Source organism: Dromiciops gliroides, chromosome 3 (genome assembly GCF_019393635.1).
Source record: "Dromiciops gliroides isolate mDroGli1 chromosome 3, mDroGli1.pri, whole genome shotgun sequence".
Taxonomy (NCBI): domain Eukaryota; kingdom Metazoa; phylum Chordata; class Mammalia; order Microbiotheria; family Microbiotheriidae; genus Dromiciops; species Dromiciops gliroides.
In genome coordinates this window covers 448,716,374-448,736,836 of record NC_057863.1, presented here as the reverse complement: position 1 = coordinate 448,736,836, position 20,463 = coordinate 448,716,374, and the positions used below count along the sequence as shown (strand labels likewise).

Here is a 20,463-nt window from a genome sequence, read left to right as displayed (position 1 = left end):
AAAATATACAAAATTTAGACAGTTTCAAAGGCACATGGCATTATTTATCAGGGTTTTAATGCCATTTTAAACATTTTTTCTCTAGGCATTTTATTCTAAATATAGTAGAATAAAATTTAATTTTAATAGAAAAGAAGTGGACAGAATCACACAATTCTAAGCAACCAAAGAGGCCAGTTAGACCAAGAATGGAATGAAAATCCCCTCTATAACATCTAGCTTTTGTTTGGAATCAACTAGTGAGGGAAACTCACTACCTCCAGAGGTCTCTAATTTCCAACCACTGCTCCTTATTCTGTCCTCTGAGGGCAAGCATAACAAATCCCATAAGTCTTACCATATTTCCACATGACATTCCCTTGTGATATTTTAAAATGGGTGTCATGTTTCTCAAGAATCTACCCATCTTCACCGCCCACAAAAGTCTTTCTTTATCTCTAAGCTCAATTACTAGGTTTTTTGTTTGTTTGTTTGTTAAAGCATAGTGGGAAAGAGGAGTCATTAGAATTGGAGACCTGGTTCCAGCTTTAGGACACCGGGCACGTTCAATGAGTTTCATTCAGTTTCGGTTTATACACCTGTAAAATGATTATACTTTATAATGTGGAGTACTATGTGAATGTATTATTATTATTGTTATTGTTATTACTACTAATAGTACATAATAGTTATTATCCATCCCACTTTTCACTATGTTATCCATAAGGATATGATGGAAAACTGTCAGGTACTTTGCAGAAATGAAAAACAAATTTTAAAAATTCTAAAAATGAAATCAACACAGAAGTAAAAAAACAGGATTTACTGTTAGAATGTGAGCTCTTTGGGACAGCTAGGTGGCGCAGTGGACAGACCCTGGAGTCAGGAGTATCTGAGTTCAAATCCAACCTCAGACACTTAACACACACTTACTAACTGTGTGACCCTGGGCAAGTCACTTAACCCCAATTGCCTCACTAAAAAAAAAAAAAGAACGTGAGCTCTTTGACTTCTTATGTGTGTTACTTTCAGTAAGTAATTTCACCTCCCTGAGCCTCAATTTCTTCATATGATTAAAAAACAAGAGGGTGGGGCTACATGATCTCTCAAGTTCAAGCTCAAAATCCCAGGCACCTATAGCAATACATTTATGCAACTAAAGGGAGTTGTGGTGGTGGTGGTAATAAAAATACTCTTAGTTTCTAATATAAGTATGTTGTCTGTAAAAATGTAAGTTATCACTTATGTAGTATTTTAAGTTTTATAACCGCTGTGCATGTTATCACATTGACTGGCATAAAAAGGTACTTAATAAATATTTGTTGTTTGCTCACTTGCTATTCCACTTGATCCTCAAAACAATCCAATAAAGTGGGTACTATAATAAAACCCATTTTATGTATTAGGAAACAGAGCCTGGGAGAACATAAATGACTCGGCCAGGGTTATGCAAGTAGTGTCAGCATTCAAACTCAAGTCGTCTGAGTCAAAGTCCACCACTCTACCCATCACAGTATCATGAATGCTTTATTTATACTGCTATTTCTTTGATGAATAGATTAAATCTACATAAATGAATTTTCCTGGGGCAACAGATAAAACAATTACTATGTCAGCCTCATAACTAACATAAAAGCTTTGACAAACAAAATATGAAAATTTGCAACTTTCAAAACAATGCAAAAAAGTTTGCTAAATGTATTAAGTCCAGTATTTACATATGTAAATTATGAAACTTTAGAGCAGTAGTCCATAAACTTTTCTTGGCAGTGAGTCTGGATTTTAGGATATATTTTAGTACTTAAGAAAGGAACAACATGGTTGATAAGTTGAGAATCAAGGGACCAGAGCCAATTCCTCCCTGGATTCTCATACCATTTTCTTATGTCAACGTGGACAATACACAGATTGTACATTAATTTCCCCAGTTTTGAAATGTAAAAAACAAGCAAAACAAAACAGCAAAAAACCCTAAACTTCCCACATATTATAGAAGCTGCATTTCCAAATTCTGAGGATTAAAGTTGATAATAAATAAAAATCAGCTGGAGATCATTAAATATATTAGGAAAATTCAAAGTTTGAACATAATGGTTCGCATAATATTTTAGTTACACAAGTGTTACATCAGGGAAAGTTCCAAACCTTCAAAAGCTTTTTCCCCCTTATCATACTGTTTATTTACTAAAAAGTTTACTTACACAATTGTAAGATTAACTATATCAAGCCAGCTCCAGGGATCATTAAGGAATGTGAAAGGTCCTATAATGAATCCTCTTGCCAAGATATTTATAATTATTTCAAAAGTATATAATCCAATGAAAGGTAACCTGAAAGTAAGTATCCACAAGTGCATTAGTTGGAAGAATGATACATCCATAATTATGAAATAAATATGTGAAAGCTAGTGTAAAGCTTTATAATAAATGAGTACTTTAGAACAAGCAAAGGGAATAATTTAAAGTAACTACACTTGCTACTAGTCATCTTCTCCATTACTACCATAGCAAGAGTTGAAATAATACCTTGAAGGCCAAGGAAATACCCAGAGAGTTTTAGGTTTCTAGGGAAGGAACCAAAATAAAAATTTTAAAAAGAAGGGAAATCAATTGGGAAATGGCCAAACAAGTTCTGGTATATGAATGTAATTGACTACTATTATGCTGTAAGAAATGATAAGCAGATGGATTTCAGAAAATTCCTGGACTTACATGAATTGATGCTGAGTGAAATGAGCTGAACAAAGAGAACACTGTACACAGTATCAACAATACTGTTTGATGATCAACTGTGATAGACTTAATTCTTCTCAGCAATACAATGATCCAAGACAATGCCAAAAGACTTGTGGTGGAAAATGCTCTCCATATTCAGAAAAAGAACTATGGAGTCTGAATGAAGATTGAAGCATACTATTTTCACTTTTGTTGTTGTTAATTTTTGCTTGCATTTTTCCTTTTTGTTCTGATTCTTCTCTTATAAGATGACTAATGTGGAAATATGTTTAACATGATTCTAATTTATAACCTGTATTAGATTGCTTGCTGGCTTTGGGAAGGGGAAGGGAAAGAAGGGTAGGAAAAATTTTGGAACCCCCAAAAATCTTTATATGCAATTGGAAAAAATTTTTAAAAAGATTAAATTTTTAAAAAGTAAGAAAGGAAGAGCGGAGGGGAGCATGCATGCATGCATAGCATATTAAACTACTAATAAGATAAAATACTGGTAAAGTTGTCCAAACGCTGTCTGGGTGGAAGCATAGATATTGATATGTACAAAATTAGGATTATGGGCAAAGATAAACTCCTAGGGAGTTCTACCCAACACCCTTGAGAACCCCTTTAAATTATGCCCTCAAATGATTTCTGGAGCATCAGAACCCACAAAAGGACTGTGTGAAATAATTTTACAGCCAAAAACAATTTAGAAGGTAGACAGGAAAGGTGTCGTATCAGGGTGACAGAACACAGACTGCACCAGTGCTATCCAGGCTCCAGCCTACCAGTAGCAGCCATGTGGAGAGATTGAATCAATAGCTGCAGTGGCTGCTTTCAGAGTCTTAATCACGCAGACAGTGAGGGTGTTCAACAACTGGTCAGAAGGAGATTAGAGGGGTCTTTCTGTTGGCTTTGAGAACAGGACTCTGTTGCTTTGCCCATACTCAAATGTTGGTCACAGTCCTGGGTGGCAGTCCATGGGTAAGAAAGAGCGCAAGCACAGTGGGGCTTATGAGCACAGTGGAGCAGGGACCCTACTCACATTTCCAGAGCAGTAAAGAATACTTATAGTTACTTGTGGACCAGAGCACAGTCCAGGAGAGTAGTAAAGATACCTCTCCTTAGATTATACCATTGTGGAAGAACAGAAAACTTATAGGTCCCTAGAAATATATCTGAAAACAGCTGCACAAAACCTCTGAAAATTGTGACAATGTACCTTCAACCTTGGAAGCATAGCCCCAGTTTAGCAAAGAGTTGAAAGTAGAGAAAAAGGCTGGAAAAATAAGCAAACAACAGAAAAAATTCTGACCATAGGAAGTTACTATCATGGCACAAAAGATGAAAACACACTCAGAAAATAAGAAGAAAGTCAAATCTCCTATACCCAAAGACTCCAAGAAAAATATAAATTGGTCTCAGGCCATGGAATAGCTCAAAAATGATTTTGAAAATCAATTAAGAGAGGTAGAAGAAAAATTGGGAAGAGAAATGAGAGTAATGTAAGAAAATTATGAAAAAGTCAACAGCTTCATAAATGAAGCACAGAAAATACTGAAGAAAATAATAACTTGCTTAGCTAGGTGGCACAGTGGATAAAGCACTGGCCCTAGATTCAGGAAGAACTGAGTTCAAATCTCGTCTCAGACACCTGATACTAACTAGCTGTGTGACCCTGGGCAAGTCACTAACCCTCATTGCTCCACCCATGCCCCAATAAAGAAAATAACAACTTAAAAAATAGAGTACATCAAATCATAAAAGAGGTACAGAAATCCAATGAGAGGAATGCCTTGAAAATAATTGTTCAAATGGGAAACAGTAAATAAAAGGTTACTGATTAAAAAAAAATACTCCTTAAAAAGTAGAGTGGGCCAAATGGAAAAAGAAGTAAAAAAGCTCACTGAAGAAAATCATTCTTTGAAAATTAGAATTAAGCAAGTGGAACCTTGTGAAATACATCATTAGAAAAAACTGAACTAGAAAATGGATAAGGAGAGAAAATTTAATAATTATTTGTCTACCTAAAAGCCATGATAAAAAACAAGGATCTAGAAAGGATCTAGACATCATCTTGCAAGAAATTATCAAGGAAACTTCCCTGACATTCTGGAACCAGAGGGTAAAATAAAAATGGAAAGAATCAACCAATCATCTCCTGAAAGAGTTCCAAAATGAAAACTCCTAAGAATATATAGCCAAATTTCAGAGCTCCCAGGTCAAGGACAAACTATTGCAAGCAGCCAGAAAGAAACAATTCAAGTATCAAGGTGCCACAGTCAGGATAATACAAGATTGAGCAGCATCTATATGAAAGGATCTGAGGAAGTGGGATATGATATTCTGGAGGGCAAAGGAGCTAGGATTACAATTAAGAATCCCTTACTCTCCCCGGAACCCCTCCCCCCACCCCACAAAACAGCAGTATAATCCTTCAGGCGGAAATGGATATTCAATGGAATAAAGGACTTTCAAGCATTCTTGATGAAAAGAGCTGAATAGTAAAGTAGACTTTCAAATACAAGTCTCAAAAGAAGCATAAAAAAGCAAATACAAAAGGGAACTTATAAGGGACTTAAGGTTAAACTCTTTACATTGCTACATGGGGAAATGATACTTGAAATTCATAAGAACATTCTCATTTTCAAGGCATTTAGAAGGAGTATATATGGGCAGAGGTGTGAGTTGAATATGAAGGGATGATATCTAAAAAGAATCAAATTAAGGGGTGAGACTGAAGAATGAATTGGGAGAAAGTGAGAGAAGTAGAATGGGGTAAATTATCTCACATAAAAGAGACAAAAAAAAACCTTTTTCGTGGAGGGGAAGCTGGGGAAAATGGTAGGAAATTCTTCAACTTTACTCTCATCAAAATTGGTTGAAAGAGGGAATAACCTACATACTCAATTGGGTATGGACATCTATCTTACCCTTAGCAAAATAGAAGGGGAAAGGGATGAGAGAAGCAGGGAGGGATGAGAAAAATGAGAGCAGATTGGGGGAGTTGGTAGTCAGAAGCAAAACATTTTTGAGAATGGACAGGGTGATAGGATAGAGAGTATAAAAATGTGGGAGGGGGAAAGGATAGAGGGAAATACAGTTAGCAATCATAACTGTAAAAACATTTTTCAATCAAGTTTCTCTAATAAAGGCCCCATTTCTCAAGTATATAGAGAATTGAGACAAATTCATAAAAATAAGAGCCATTCCCCAACTAATAAGTTATCAAAAGATATCAATAGTTTTCAGATGAAGTAATCAAATCTATCACCATATGAAAAATGCTTTAAATCATTGTTGATTAGAGAAATGCAAATTAAAATAATTCTGAGTTAGTACCTCATACCTATTAGATTGGCTAAAAGGACAGAAAGAAAATGACAAATGTTGGAGGGGATGTGGAAAAATTGAGACACTAATGCATTGTTTGTGGAGTTGTGAACTGATTCAATCATTATGTAGAGCAATTTGGAAATATTCTTAAAGAGTTATAAAACCATGCATACCCTTTTAACTCACCAATACTGCTACTGGGTCTGTATCCCAAAAGAGATAAAAAACAAAAAGCAAGTAGATCTATATGCACAAAAATATTTGTTCTGGTGCAAAGAATTGGAAATTGAGGGAATTTCCATTAAATGGGAAATGGTTGGACAACTTGCCATAGATGATTGTGATGGAATGCTATTGTGCTATAAGAAATGATGAGCAAGATGTTCTCAAAAAAACCTGGAAAGACTTACATAAACTTATGCAAAGTGAAATTAATAGAACCAGCATAACATTATACAAATTAGCAGCAACAAATGATCAACCATGAATAACTTAGCTATTCTCAGCCATGCAATGATCCAAGATAACTCTAAAGGATTGATGATTAAAAATGCTATCCCTCCGCAGAGTAAGAACTGATGCTGTCTAAATACAGATTAAAGCATACTTTAACATTTTAAATTTTCTTTGTTTCTTTTCTTTTTTCTCTTTTTTTTCTTTTCCTTCCTTCCTTCCCTCCTTCCCTCCCTTCTTTCTTTCATTTCTTTTATAATATGACTTACATGGAAATGTGTTTTGCATTACTACACATGTATAACCTATATCAAATTGTTTGCCTTCTTAACAAGGAGGGTGGGAAGGGAGAGAGGTAAAGAATTTGGAACTCAAATTTTTAAAAGTGAATGTTAAAATTGTTTTTACATGTAAAATACTAAATAAGAAAATACTACTATCATATTTCTGAGAGTGAAAATACATAGACAGAATTTCAACTAGATCACAATGGAAATTGAAACACAGTAAACAGAGGATTCAACAACTTTATGTAATGGAAAGGAATCCAAGGTCTTATTTATAATATGCATTCTTAAAAGGCATTTCACTGACTTACTTTAGAGCCTTTGCCCAAGCTGGAGATGTACGCATTGTCAAAAATAAACAGTTGATCATAAAAGTGCCCATGATAAACATGTTGAATAGGGTAGGTGAGAATTAAGGAAAGTAAAATGATAAATCATGTTAGAGATTTCCTATAGATGTGCTTAGGACATTTATCTAAAAGCCAATACTTAAAACTTCTACTTTGAAAAATTACCAAATGACTTTTAAGAATTCCTTTTTTAATATTTTCAGTCAAATATACTGTGAGATATTTGGAATGTTTTCCAAATTGACAACTAGCATACTTATTTATCAGATCAGTGTATAATGCTGATTATTATAAGAGTGATGATAATAACTAGCATTTATGTAACATTGTGATTTGAAGAGCACTTTACAAATATTATTTAAGTTTTTATCCTCAAAACAAACCTGAGACATAGATACTATTATTACCTCCATTTCATACATCATGAAACTGAAGCAACAGGGGTTAAAGGACTGGCTCAGGGTGACACAGCTAGTAAGTGTCTGAGGCTGGATTAAGTTCTTCCTACCACCACGTCTGGTACTCAGTACAGTATACTGCCAAATTACTTTTTCTGTTTGTTTTCCTATTCAATTAAAAGGCAATGAATGAACTAAAATAAGAGATTCTTTTAGAGGGGAAAAAAGACTGAAAGCAACATTTGGATGATAAAAGAGTTGTATTTATTTAATGTTACTATTTTTTTGTTGTTGTTAAAGAAGCAACACTGCCAATGAACCTCTAGAAAAGGATATAAGTTTATTAGAATCTTAATAGATAGTCTTCTAATAAGATTGAAAGGAGTTAAAATGTATAAGGCTGGCATGGCATTGAATCTGAAGATCGTTTTCCTTTCATTCAATACTAAGAAAGTCTGCAGGAAGAAAGAGAATGAAATTAAACATTAAAACTTTTAATTTAATCATTTTCACATCTTTAGTTTTAGTCTGCATTAATCATTGTTGTTGTTCGGTTGTGATCAACTTTTCATGACCTCATCATGGGATTTTCTTGGAAAAGTTACTGTGATGGTTTCCCATTTCCTTCTACAGTAGATTAAGGCAAACAAGAAATTAAGTGACTTGCCCAGGGTCACACAGCAAGTAAGCATCTGAGGCTGGATTTGAACTGAGGTCTCCCTGACTCCAAGTCCAGTTCTCTATCCACTGAGCCATCTACCTGTCTCTTATCATGTTAGAGTCAAATTAAATAAATATGGGCATACATAATGTTTTAACTGTAAATAACTTTGAAAAAGTAGACTCCTAAGAAATTAGAGCTAGAAAAGTATTTAAATCATATCTAACCTATTACTCTGTCAAGAAAAGTGTACATGGAGTCATGAAGACTTGGCCATAACTGAAACAACTGAATGACAACAAAAATCTGTTATTCTGAATGAAGGTAAAGCAATGTGTGGCTCAGGTAAAGGAAATACGAATGTTTAAACTTGAAAAGATAAAATGAAAAGTGTATTTAAATATTTCAAGAGTTGTGTCATTTAGTAAATGGCCTAGATAGGTTTTGTGTGGCCACAGGACATAATCAGGAGTAAGAGAAGAAAATATCAGATGTGAATTAAGCTTTCTGTAATTAAAATGTTTCTAGCAACCAAAATTCCCCCAAAGTGGAATGATCTGGTTCTGGAGGGAACAGGTTCTTACTTTATTCCAAGTCTTCAAGTAAAGACTCTGTAGCCAGTTGTATATGTTATAGAAATCCTCTTTTTCAGGTACTAGCTCAGTTGGATCATCTACATAGTCCCTTCCACCTTTGGTATTGTAGTTCCATAAAAAGTTTTCAGGACATCAGTTACAAAATTGATTTTGATTAGATGTAATAATATTAGAATGATGTAGTTCAATCTTTACAATAGATCAATTTTTACAACTTTATTCAGTATATTGATGAAATACAATCATTTTAATCCTTTTCATGTATGAAGGGTAAAACAAACAAAAAACATTTTCCTTATGACCATAGGAAAAGCTTACATGTTTATTCCTGTAGTATGGGTCCAGTTCTTCCAAGGGCTCTGACAACATTTCTAAAGGAACATCTCCATAAATAAATGGCAGCTGTTTACCAGCTTCCAAATCACTTCTTGGCTCTAGTTCTTCCTCTTCATCATTCTTTCTGTCAGCTTTGTGTTCTTTAGCAAGAGATTTTCTGGTGAAGTAAGTGAGTCTGTTGGGTTTTTCCATTTTTTTGTTTGGTAAAAATTTACTTCTCCTTCACTTCTTATATGAGATTCCTACATAAAAAGGAAACAAGGAGAAACTACAGATTAATGTATTTTAAGAGTGATCAAACTACTATCAGATTCCAATTTTTAATCAAGGTTAACAACTGAAAGGAAGGTATGAATGTTCTACCTAGAGCAACTGAAAGTTAAAAGTAAACAATGTAAGTTAGGATTCCACACATTCCAGCGGTTACCTCTTCCAGTAGCTACATTTCACTCCCATCAATCCTAGGCATATTTTTAGACTTTATAAAATATAAGTGCTACTTTTTTTTCTTGTTTCAATGTTCTTTTTATAAGTACTTTTATGTCTTGCCTACTAAGTTTTTTTTTTAAACATATTTTAGGGGGCAGCTAGGTGGTTCAGTGGATAGAGCACCGGCCCTGGAGTCAGGAGTACCTGAGTTCAGGTCCAGCCTCAGATACTTAACACTTACTAGCTGTGTGACCCTGGGCAAGTCACTTAACCCCAATTGCCTCAATAAAAAAAAAAGTTAATGATTATATCAGACTCTGTAAAGACTCTATACAGGACTTGTTATTTATCCTACTGAATTCACTGTATCAGGTCTGAACTGGGGATTCTAAGTGTCTCCACATGATCTTCTCTTGCCTCCTATCTTTCCTGATCCATACTACACACAACTGTCAGAATAATAATGTTCAAATATTTTGATCATGAGAACCTTACTTGAACTCCCAGGAAAAAAATCAATCTTTTCCTTACTTACCCCTCATTATTCCTTTTTGTCAATTCATGTACATCACATCAGTACTTAGCAAAGTGCCTGGCACACAGTATCGTGCATTGACAGACCGACTTCCCTTAAAGACTCTACTCAATATTTGGCACTTCCAAAGAATCATCCCTCACAATTTTCACCTAACTACTCCTTTTTCCTGTGAGGGGAGATCTTCTATTTAATGAAGTTTGTTTTGACATAATTAGGGTAGGTGTTATTAACTCTATTCATAGAAGAACCTTAATATGTGCTTCATAGAAGATTTGGTTACAAGTAAAAATGCATCCTGATGAGGCCACCACAATATATCCAGAAACATAGGAAGGGATTTCAAAGTTCATTTAGTCTAATCCACACTCAAAAAGTAATAGGAAAATAAGGTACACATTTTTTTTAAAAATCCTCAATGAATAGAATCTATTATTCCTTAAGGGACTTCATCCTATTTCATGTGGCATTAACTTTTGTGAAGCCTTTTCTTATTCAAGACTACATTTGCTTCCTAACTCATTTTCTTTGTTCATAGGGTGATTTCAAATTAGGGAAGCACATTAAATCAGATATTACTGTGCAGTACAAAACAAACAGCATTAATTTAGTCCCAAATTGAACAAGAACAGAAAAGGCTAAATTTCTTTTAGAAAATTGCAGGATTCTTGTAATGATCTTGTGTCTTTTTGGAACAAAGCCCCCCTTAAAAATGAAACAAAATACTGTGCTGCAGTCAACAAACAACTAAAGAATAAGGGTCAAACAAAACATGGTGGAGAAGAACATAGTGGATATGAACAGACCACACACACTACAAATAAGGAATAACACACAAGAAATAGTGTATTTGAAAAACTGGATGTCACAATTCTACAATTATTTGTTGTTGTTGTTTATTTGGGGGGGGGGGCAGGGCAATGAGGGTTAAGTGACCTGCCCAAGGCCACACAGCTAGTAAGTGTCAAGTGTCTGAGGCCAGATTTGAACTCAGGTCCTCCTGAATCGAGGGTCGGTGCATTATCCACTGTGCCACCTAGCTGCTCTGCGCTATTTGTTTTATTATAGCACAGTAATATCTGATTTAATGTAATTCTTCACAATTTACCACTATCAGCCATTATTATTTCATATGTACATTTATAGGCACTCAGACACTTATCATTTCTATCTAGCCACTTAGAGCACATTTCCAATCCTTCTCCAATAATGAGTAACTCCCCATAATCATCCATATGCTGAAATATTCTTATTATGTATCATCCTGATCAAAACATAATAAAAAGGTACAATGGGTCCTACATTCTTTCCTGGGTTCATCTAATTCCACAGGACTTTTCATCCTGTTATCAATTCAATAAACATTTCTTAAGAACCTTCTAGATGGAGGCAGTTAAACTAGTAACTGTGCTTACAAGGACAAAAACAAAGAGTCTCTGTCCTCAAAAAACTTATATTTTACTAGAAGAAATGTCTCCATTTTGGAGTGTTCTCTATGTCTTTTCATAACTTATATTTCTGTTATTTCCCCTACTCTCAATCTCTACCCTGAGGGTCCTTTTGAAGGTTACTGATCCTTTACCTTTCTATCAATCAATGATTTGGAAAGGGATCATAAACAATGGATCCATGTGGCACATCATAATCACATATTATGTTTCTATAATTTGAAAGGTCCTTCATTGCAGTCTAAAGGGGAGAAATGATTATTAATAACCAGTATCTTTGGGAAGATTCAGAACTCTCTCTGTCCTGTAAATGTCCTGATTTTAAGTTCAGTCTCTTGAAGGACATTACTGATAATAAGATTGAATTAACTCTCCTCAGACCCCACCCAAATTTAGAAGTCATTTAATCTAAACCTGGGAAGCCTATTTTGTTCTAAACAAGCTTAGGTGGAGACAGATATTTTTGTCTAGATAGCCCAAGTCTGGGAATGGTCTGGAATAGAGATATGTTCTCTGTCCAAAGGTGACAGGATGATGGGTGACATCAGTCCCTCATTGGAAGGGTATAAACTGTTAGCCTACCACCATGATTTTCTTTGGTCTCAGAGACTACCAACTGAATATGCTTTTATTAATAACCTGATGACATTATTTGTTTTTTGGTGGGGCAATGATGGTTAAGTGACTTGCCCAGGGTCACACAGCTAGTAAGTGTCAAGGGTCTGAGGCCGGATTTGAACTCAGGTACTCCTGAATCCAGGGCCAGTGCTCTATCCACTGTGCCACCTAGCTGCCCCCCACCCCCTGTACTCTTTGTTAGCTTTTATGTGCAAACATTTTTGAGTAACTTAAGAAAAACTCCCTTGTTAACCAATCAGCTCATTTCCAATCGACAGTTGAGGAAACAGGTTAAGTGATTTGCACAGGGACACGCAAATAGTAAGTATCTTAGGTCACATTTGAACTCAGGTCTTCCTGACCAAATAATCCAAGCAGTCTATCCACTCTCCCACCATCTACCTCTGGTGGCACAGTGAATAGGAAGGATGTTCATCTATCCAACTTACAGCCATCTTTGAAACTGTGTTGATATTATGGGAAGATCTTTTCAGGTCTTCAGACAGTAGCAAAACTTATCTTCCTTTTTGTTAAAGCAACATACTTGAGGTAGTTTTAATTTAGAGATTAATTATTGACTCCCCTCTATTCAAAGAATGGCCATAGCTCTTTATGTTTTTGCAGGAGCTCTCTCATATTTATGCTTTGAGTTTTCAGGATACTCTTATCTTCAAAACCAAACCAGATTGCTCTTCAAGTTCCATGACTTTATTTGTTATACTACCTTTTACAAAGTGGGAGCTATATAAATGCTCATTCCTTTCCTCCACTGCATAATCGGTAAAGAGGGGTCTGCACTGGAAATGAAGGGATGACCAATGTTGATTTATTTCCCTTCCTAATCACTATACTTCCCTGCTCTCCCCAATCTATTGCATATATAACTAAGGTTGAGCTTCAAGTATGTACTTTGTACTCCCTAATTTGTGGGCAATCAAAAGCTATCAATCAGTTTTACTTCTACAAAATCTTTCCCTAACATGGTTCTTTTCAAAATTCTAAATAGCCACCTTTCTTCTCCTTCTAACATTAATCAATAAAGTTGTCCAATAGTATTAACATAGCTTTCCTCTCAGCAAAGTCAAAGCTAAATGAAAAGGCATAACTTCACTGGTAGTAAATAATTAATCAAATAGACCTATTTGGAATTTTTTACAATACATAAGAGCAGAAGTGCTTCTGCAGAATTATCCTGCTACACAATTTGAGTTTGAATTACTACATTAGCACAGCATACAATGAATAAAAACAAGTAGTGATTCTTATCCAACTTTTTATCTTTACAGTTATCTTGTACATTTTAGCTGTTTTCACCCAGTGAAAAAAGGAATTAAAACTTCTAAATCATATGATTATATAACTAGAGCAGGAAAGGAATTTAGAAGTGATCTAGCCCAAACTCCCTTTACAGATAATTGAAGCAGACACTAAGAAATGTCCAAGCTCTGAAAGCTGAAATTCTATTTTGGGTTCCTTCATTCGAAGTTTGTGCTCTTTTCACTTTTTTTTTAACTTTACAATATAGTTTTATTTATTAAATATTTCTTAATTACATGTAAAAAACGTTTTAACATTCATTTTTTTTAATGTATGAGGTATTTTATTTTTTCCGTTACATATAAAGATAGTTCTCAACTTTTGTTTATACATGCTTTACAATTTCAGATTTTTCTCCCTCCCTCCCCTCCCTCCTCCCTCCCCTAGACAGCAGGTAATCTGATATAGGTTATATCTATATATCTCTATACATATACATATAGATATATATACACACACATATATATATACACATAATAACATTAATCCTATTTCTGCATTAATCCTGTTACAAGAGAAAGAATCAGAGCAGTGAAGCAAAACCTCAAAATAGAAAAAAAAAAAACAACAGCACCCAAAAGAAAAGAAATAATATGGTTCAATCAGCATCTATACTCCACAGTTCTTTCTTTCTTTTTTTTTCTTGGATTTGGAGATCCTCTTCCATCATGAGTTCCCTGGAACTCTTCTGTACCATTGCATTGGTGAGAATATAGTCCATCACAGTAGGTCAACACTCAATTTTGATGATACTGTGCACAATGTTCTTCTGGTTCTGCTCATCTCACTCATCATCAGCTCACGTAAGACCCTCTAGGTTTCTCTGAACTCTTCCTGCTCATCATTTCTTACAGCACAATAGTATTCCATTGTATTCATATACCACAACTTGTCCAGCCATTCCCCAATTGATGGGCACCCCCGCAACTTCCAATTCCTTGCTACCACATAGCTCTTTTCACTTTTTAATGTAGCCTTTAAATAGAGACACATACACACAAGGTGGCATGTACCAACTGAATACAAAGATATTTTTTCCCCATAATTTCCCAAAAAGTGGGGTTCTACTTCTAGAGTGGAGGGGGCACTGTCCCAAGCTTCAGGGGAGTTTGTGCAGCTGTTTTCAGAGGCAATTCTGGGAACCTGTAAGTTTTTGGCTCTTCCAAGGTGGTATGATCTAGGGAGAGGTGTATTTACTACTCTCCTCTACTGTGAACTGGTCTGTCAGTGACCATGCACTCTTTTCTCCCCTGGAACTGTGACTAGGGTCATTCACAGTTTTTCCTTGAACAATATTGTTACTGTGTACGATGTTCTTCTGGTTCTCTTCACTTTTCATCAGTTCATGTAAGTTTTTCCAGATTCTTCTGAAATTATACCACTTGTAATTTCTTGTAGCACAACAATATTCCATTACAATCATGTACTACAACTTGTTCTGACATTCCGTAATTAATGGGTATACCATCAATTTCCAATTCTTAGTCACCACAAAACAGAACTGCTATAAATATTTTTGTACAAATAGATTCTTTCCCCTTTTTTTCTTCTCTCTGGGATATAGAACTAGCCATGGTATTTATGGATCTAATGGTACAGATGATTTAAAGCCCTTTGAGCAAAGTTCCAAATTACTCCTCAAAATGACTACTTCATTTCAGAACTCTGCCAAAGATGCATTAGTGTATGTTTTTTCCACATTCCCTCTAAAATTTATTGTTTTCTTTTCTGTCATATTATCAAATATGACAGGTATGAAATGGCACCTCAGACTTCTTTGAATGTGCATTTCTCTAATCAATAATGATTTAGAACATTTTTTCACATGACTATATATAGCTTTGTTTTATTTGACTGAAAAACTGCCTATTCATATCCTTTAGCTATTTATCAATTGGGGAAGTACTTGTATTTTTATATATTTGACTCAATTGTCTATATATTTGACAAATGAGTTCTTTATCAGAGATACATGCTGTAAAAATTTTCCCATTTTTCTCTCTAATTTTATTTGCTTTGCTTTTGTTTATGCAAAAACTTTTATATTTTATGTAATCAAAATGATCCATTTTACATTTTGTAATGATCTCTCTAGCTTGTTTGGTGCTAATTTTCCCCCCATCCATCAATCTGACAGGTAAATTATTCCATTCTTTCCTAATTGGTTTATGGTATCTATATTTATGCATAAATTATGTACCCATTGACCATTGAAAGGAGAATAAGGATTTGGAACAACCTTTTCAGGTTGGTATGACATGCCAGATCTAGGGTCTCCCAAATAGGAAGTGTTTAATAAATGTTTATTGATTGATAATGCTATTTTAGAATTACCTTTCAGAAATTTTGGTTACCTCTGTTCAAACAAAAAACATCTAAGCTATTGGTAAATTATATTCTCTTGTACTATCAATCAAATACTAGTTTCAGGTATTTATTATTTGTATCAGGTTCTGAGACTTCATTTCTGGACATTGGGGAGATGTTGAATCTCTCCTGCCATACCAAACCATGTGGTAGAAAACATTTTCTAAATCAATGCTTATATGGTAAGTTTGCCAGAACACCAGAAACATAAAAAGTAATTCCCATGCATAATGTTTGTATCCTAGTAAGATTTATTGAAGAACTCATTGATAAAGTGCAAGGTGCTAACAAATCTTCCAAGTAGTTTAGAAAAGTACATATACATACATACACGCATACATGCATACATACATACATATAAATGTGTGTATGCACACACATATACACATATATTTTATATACATTTTATATATTTACACATATGTAGAGATAATATACATATATACATAGATGTACTCTGTACACATAAGCACCTATATTCGCATGTGTATCTGTGTACATGTATATGTATGCATTATATACATGTGTATACATGCATGTATGTGTGCATGTGTGTTGTGTGTTGACATTATAAATATGGTGGCAACAAAGAAGAGAAGCCAAGTACAATGTCTTGGAGTACACCTGCCCTTTAGAGAGCAGGATATAGATGTTGATGAAGAAAAGGAGAATGAAAAAAGATAACATACAAATAGGAAGGGAACCAAGAGAACAATGTCATGAAATCTTGAAAAGAAAAAGAATCCAGGATGAGAAGGTAGTCAACTGTGTGAAATGTTCCAGAAAGATTAAGCAGACTAAGGATTTACACTTGAATTCATAAGCTTTCCAGAGAATTACCTATATCTATCAAACAGCCAACTCTATAGATCCTATTAATCACCATATTGTGTCTCCTCTACAAACTTTCTCTCTTCTGAATGTTCTTATTTATGTGAAGGACAGCAACATTTTTTTAATCTTGCAAATTCACAACCCAGGATTCAACCAAGACTTCTCATTTTACTGCACTTCACAAATCTCGTCAGTTTCCCAAGTGTTTATTATTATTATTATTCAATTGTTGTTGTTCCTCACAGTAAGACACTGCATTTCTTAACTCTATTTCTTAGGACAGAATGACCTCTATCTTGCCCCTACAACCCCTTAATTTACTCAATTCCCATGTCCTCCCCTTAGAATTTCCAGTTTCCTTCAAAACTTAACTTAAATATCACTATATCTTCCAGATTCCTACTTATGCCTAATCTGACCTCAATTCTTATATTATTTTATCAAAATTCTGCATGCAATTGAATGTTTATATGAATCCCTAGATAGAATGTAAACTCCTTTAGGATAGGGCTATTTCTTTTGTATCTTTGCATCCCCAGAATTTAGTACTATTTCAGGCCTCTTAATAATTGTTTGTTGCTTTATTGGATATGGACAATGTCTGTTATGTGAGGACTGGACTAGCCACATCTGTAGTGATTCATTGCCAGAAAGTTGGCTCTTAGATAATTAATATTTTCAGTCACTGCAACTCAAAAATGCCTACTGAGGCATGGAAGTCTTTAGTTCAGTGATGCCAGATGGAGTACCCACCCTAACAGATCCATGAAATATAAGGGGGGGAAACACAGATAAGTTTAACTGGAGGAAAACTTCAAGTTCTTCAGATGTAGAATTTAAAAATCAAGAAACTGGTCATTTTTTCAAAATACAAAAAGACAGATAATCATACTTGCAATACCAGATATGCACACAAAAAACCAAAGTACTAGCACCCCCTGAATAGCTAAAGCAGAGAATTAACCCAAATTTTGTTCACTGGTAGTAGAGGGTAGTGAGGAATATAAAATGTATATGTAAATTCACCGAGCTTAAATTCTAATGAGAAATAATATGACAAGTATAATACAGATTTTTTAATTTAGGGTACAGTGGAGGTAAAGACATTTTGTCCTTTCATGATATTTGGGTTGTTTTTACTAATTAACTTTTCTTTCTCTGCCACCTCCACTCTTCAAATGAGAAAAGAAAAAATAAGAACAAAACCCTTATAAAAACAGTAAAGCAAACCAAATTCCCATATTGTCCATGTCTAAAACTCATACTACATTTTCCTCCAGTCCATCATTTTGGGAAACAATTTGGAATTATGCCCCCAAAGTTTCTAAACTAATTGTTCCCACTGACCCCATTATAACACTATGAAATCTATACCACTAACAGATCAAAGAAGAAAAGGACTCATGCTATACAAAATCATTTATATGAATCATATTTCTTAACTGAATATTTCTGATTGATTAGACCTGGTTCTGTGAGGACTTGTGGCTGCATATATAGATGCACAAGCTGTAAAACATTAGAATTTCATTAGAATTGTGTGCCAAGCAGGTCAAGCAGACAGATTCTGGTAACACACAGGCTGAGAACAGAAGAGAGAGAATACTGAATGTTCTTTATGGCCCTTTCAAAACAATTTTCACCCAGCCAGTAACCACAAGAACTCTCTCAGGCTCCAAAGCTTAGACTTTCCCTCTCCTTTCTCCTCCACACTTCCCCTGCTGTAGCCTTTCATTCCCTCCCACTTCATCTGTTCTCACTGCATTTCTGGGTTACTATAGAGCATATCTGAAGTGGAAGGTCTTAGAGAGAGAGAGAGGGGGGGGGGAGGAGACAAGGTGATAAATCTCCTTATAGTGCCCCTCTCTTTAAGACCCAGGGTTGGCAGTGACCCCATTCTAGTATATCTTTATCCAAACACTTTTTTTTTCAAAATGCTGACACTAGAGGGTGGCTAGGGGGCACAGTGGATAAAGCACCAGCCCTGGATTCAGGAGTACCTGAGTTCAAATCCGGCCTCAGACACTTGACACTTACTGAGTGACCCTGGGCAAGTTACTTATCCCCCATTGCCCCGCAAAAAAAAAAAAAAATGCTGACACTATCCCAGATCTCATTGGATCCCATGATACTGTAAAAAAAGCTAACTCTGCAGTTCAAGGGGTTAGACTGAACTGGAAGGGCTTTCTATTTCTAAATCTGTGATGCTAGGAAAATATTTAAACAAGTAATTAGCTTTTGGGGGGGGCAGGGTAATGAGGGTTAAGTGACTTGCCTAGGGTCACACAGTTAGTAAGTGTCAAGTATCTGAGGCAGGATTTGAACTCAAGTCCTCCTGAATCCAAGGCCATTGCTTTATCCACTGTGTCGCCTAGCTGCCCACTCCCTCCCTTTTTTTTTTTTTCAGTAATTAGCTTTTTAAAAATATGTAGCTAGGTCACCTAGGTGGCACAGTGGATAAAGCACCAGCCCTGGATTCAGGGGGACCTGAGTTCAAATCTGGCCTCAGACACTTGACACTCACTAGCTGTGTGACCCTTGGCAAGTCACTTAACCCTCATTGCCGTTCCCCTGCCCCCCCCCCCAGAAAACAAACAAAAACCCAGCATATTGCTTAGAGGGCAGGTTAGATGGCTTGGTGGATAGAGTGCTAGCCCTGGGACCAGGAGGATCGGAGTTCAAATCTGACACATACTAGCTGTCTGAGCTGGTTCAAATCATTTAATCCTGATTGCCTCCAAAGTAAAAAAAAAAAAAAAATTATAAAAATTAAAATAAAAAACTTGCTTACAATTCTTTGTTTTAACATTACCTTCCCTTCCCAGTATCTTCCTCCTCCATCCCAAAGAGGTTTCTTTTATACAAAACATTGTAAAAAGGAAAAAAAACCCAACACGGGTTGACAAAATTAATAAACAGATTTGATTTAGAAACCTACTTTGGTATATGAAATAGGGAGAGGCATGTCTTATTTTTCCTTTGTTGCTAAGCTTGTTCATTACAGTTTCCTAACATCCAATTCTTATTATTTTATTGCTGTCACTCTCTCCATTTAGTCACTGTGAATATTGTTTTCCTGGTTTTGCTTCCTTCACTTTCTTTTTCTTTATAAAATTTTTTCTTTCTTTCTTTTTTTTTTTTTTGGTGAGGCAATTGGGTTTAAGTGACTTGCCTAGGGTCATACAGCTAGTAAGTGTTAAGTGTCTGAGGCCGAATTTGAACTCAGGTCCTCCTGACTCCAGGGCCGGTGCTCTATCCACTGCACCACCTAGCTGCCCCCCCACTTTCAATTAATTTTTTTCTAACTTGCCCAGCTTCTATACTTATATTCCTAATTTTTATATTACATTATATTTCATCACATTCCTATGCAACTTTTAAAATCATTTCCCAATCAATGGCTATCTACTTTAGTTTTAGTTCTTAGTAGCCCTATATAGAGTAGAAACAAATTCTTCTTTCTAACTACTCAATCCTTTTTGTGGTCCCTGATTAATATTTTGCTATATCTTCCATGCCTTATATATTATGAATAGTTAATAAATATTAAGAATGCTCACTTAAACGTACAGTAAGTCTGATTTAGGAATATGGTTCAGGTTGAACCATAATTTGTTCAAGAAAGTATGAAATTACCAACCAAGAGCCCATGTACTTAGTTGGTAATGCTTAGTATCAAAAGATTTCAAGGAATGCTCCAAGAATGGTAGGTAGAATATCTGAAGACATGAACAAGAGATATAGAGGAAGGTTTGGTTGGATAGCTCAGTTCCTATCACTGAAGGGAATACCCACATTGAGGAGA

General features: G+C 35.2%; 1 protein-coding gene across 1 annotated transcript in view; it reads right to left on the bottom strand.

Moving 5' to 3' along the window:
- LOC122749084 (sodium channel protein type 9 subunit alpha-like) overlaps nucleotides 1–20,463 on the bottom strand; it is a 126,865-nt gene that overhangs the window by 79,637 nt on the left and 26,765 nt on the right. The window contains exons 2-5 of the mRNA XM_043995259.1: nucleotides 9,093–9,352; nucleotides 7,854–7,972; nucleotides 7,081–7,170; nucleotides 2,181–2,309 (exon numbers count right to left, since the gene is read on the bottom strand). Of these exons, the coding sequence (XP_043851194.1) occupies nucleotides 2,181–2,309; nucleotides 7,081–7,170; nucleotides 7,854–7,972; nucleotides 9,093–9,302 (548 nt within the window). The 5' untranslated portion in view covers nucleotides 9,303–9,352. The remainder of the gene's footprint in view (nucleotides 1–2,180; nucleotides 2,310–7,080; nucleotides 7,171–7,853; nucleotides 7,973–9,092; nucleotides 9,353–20,463) is intronic.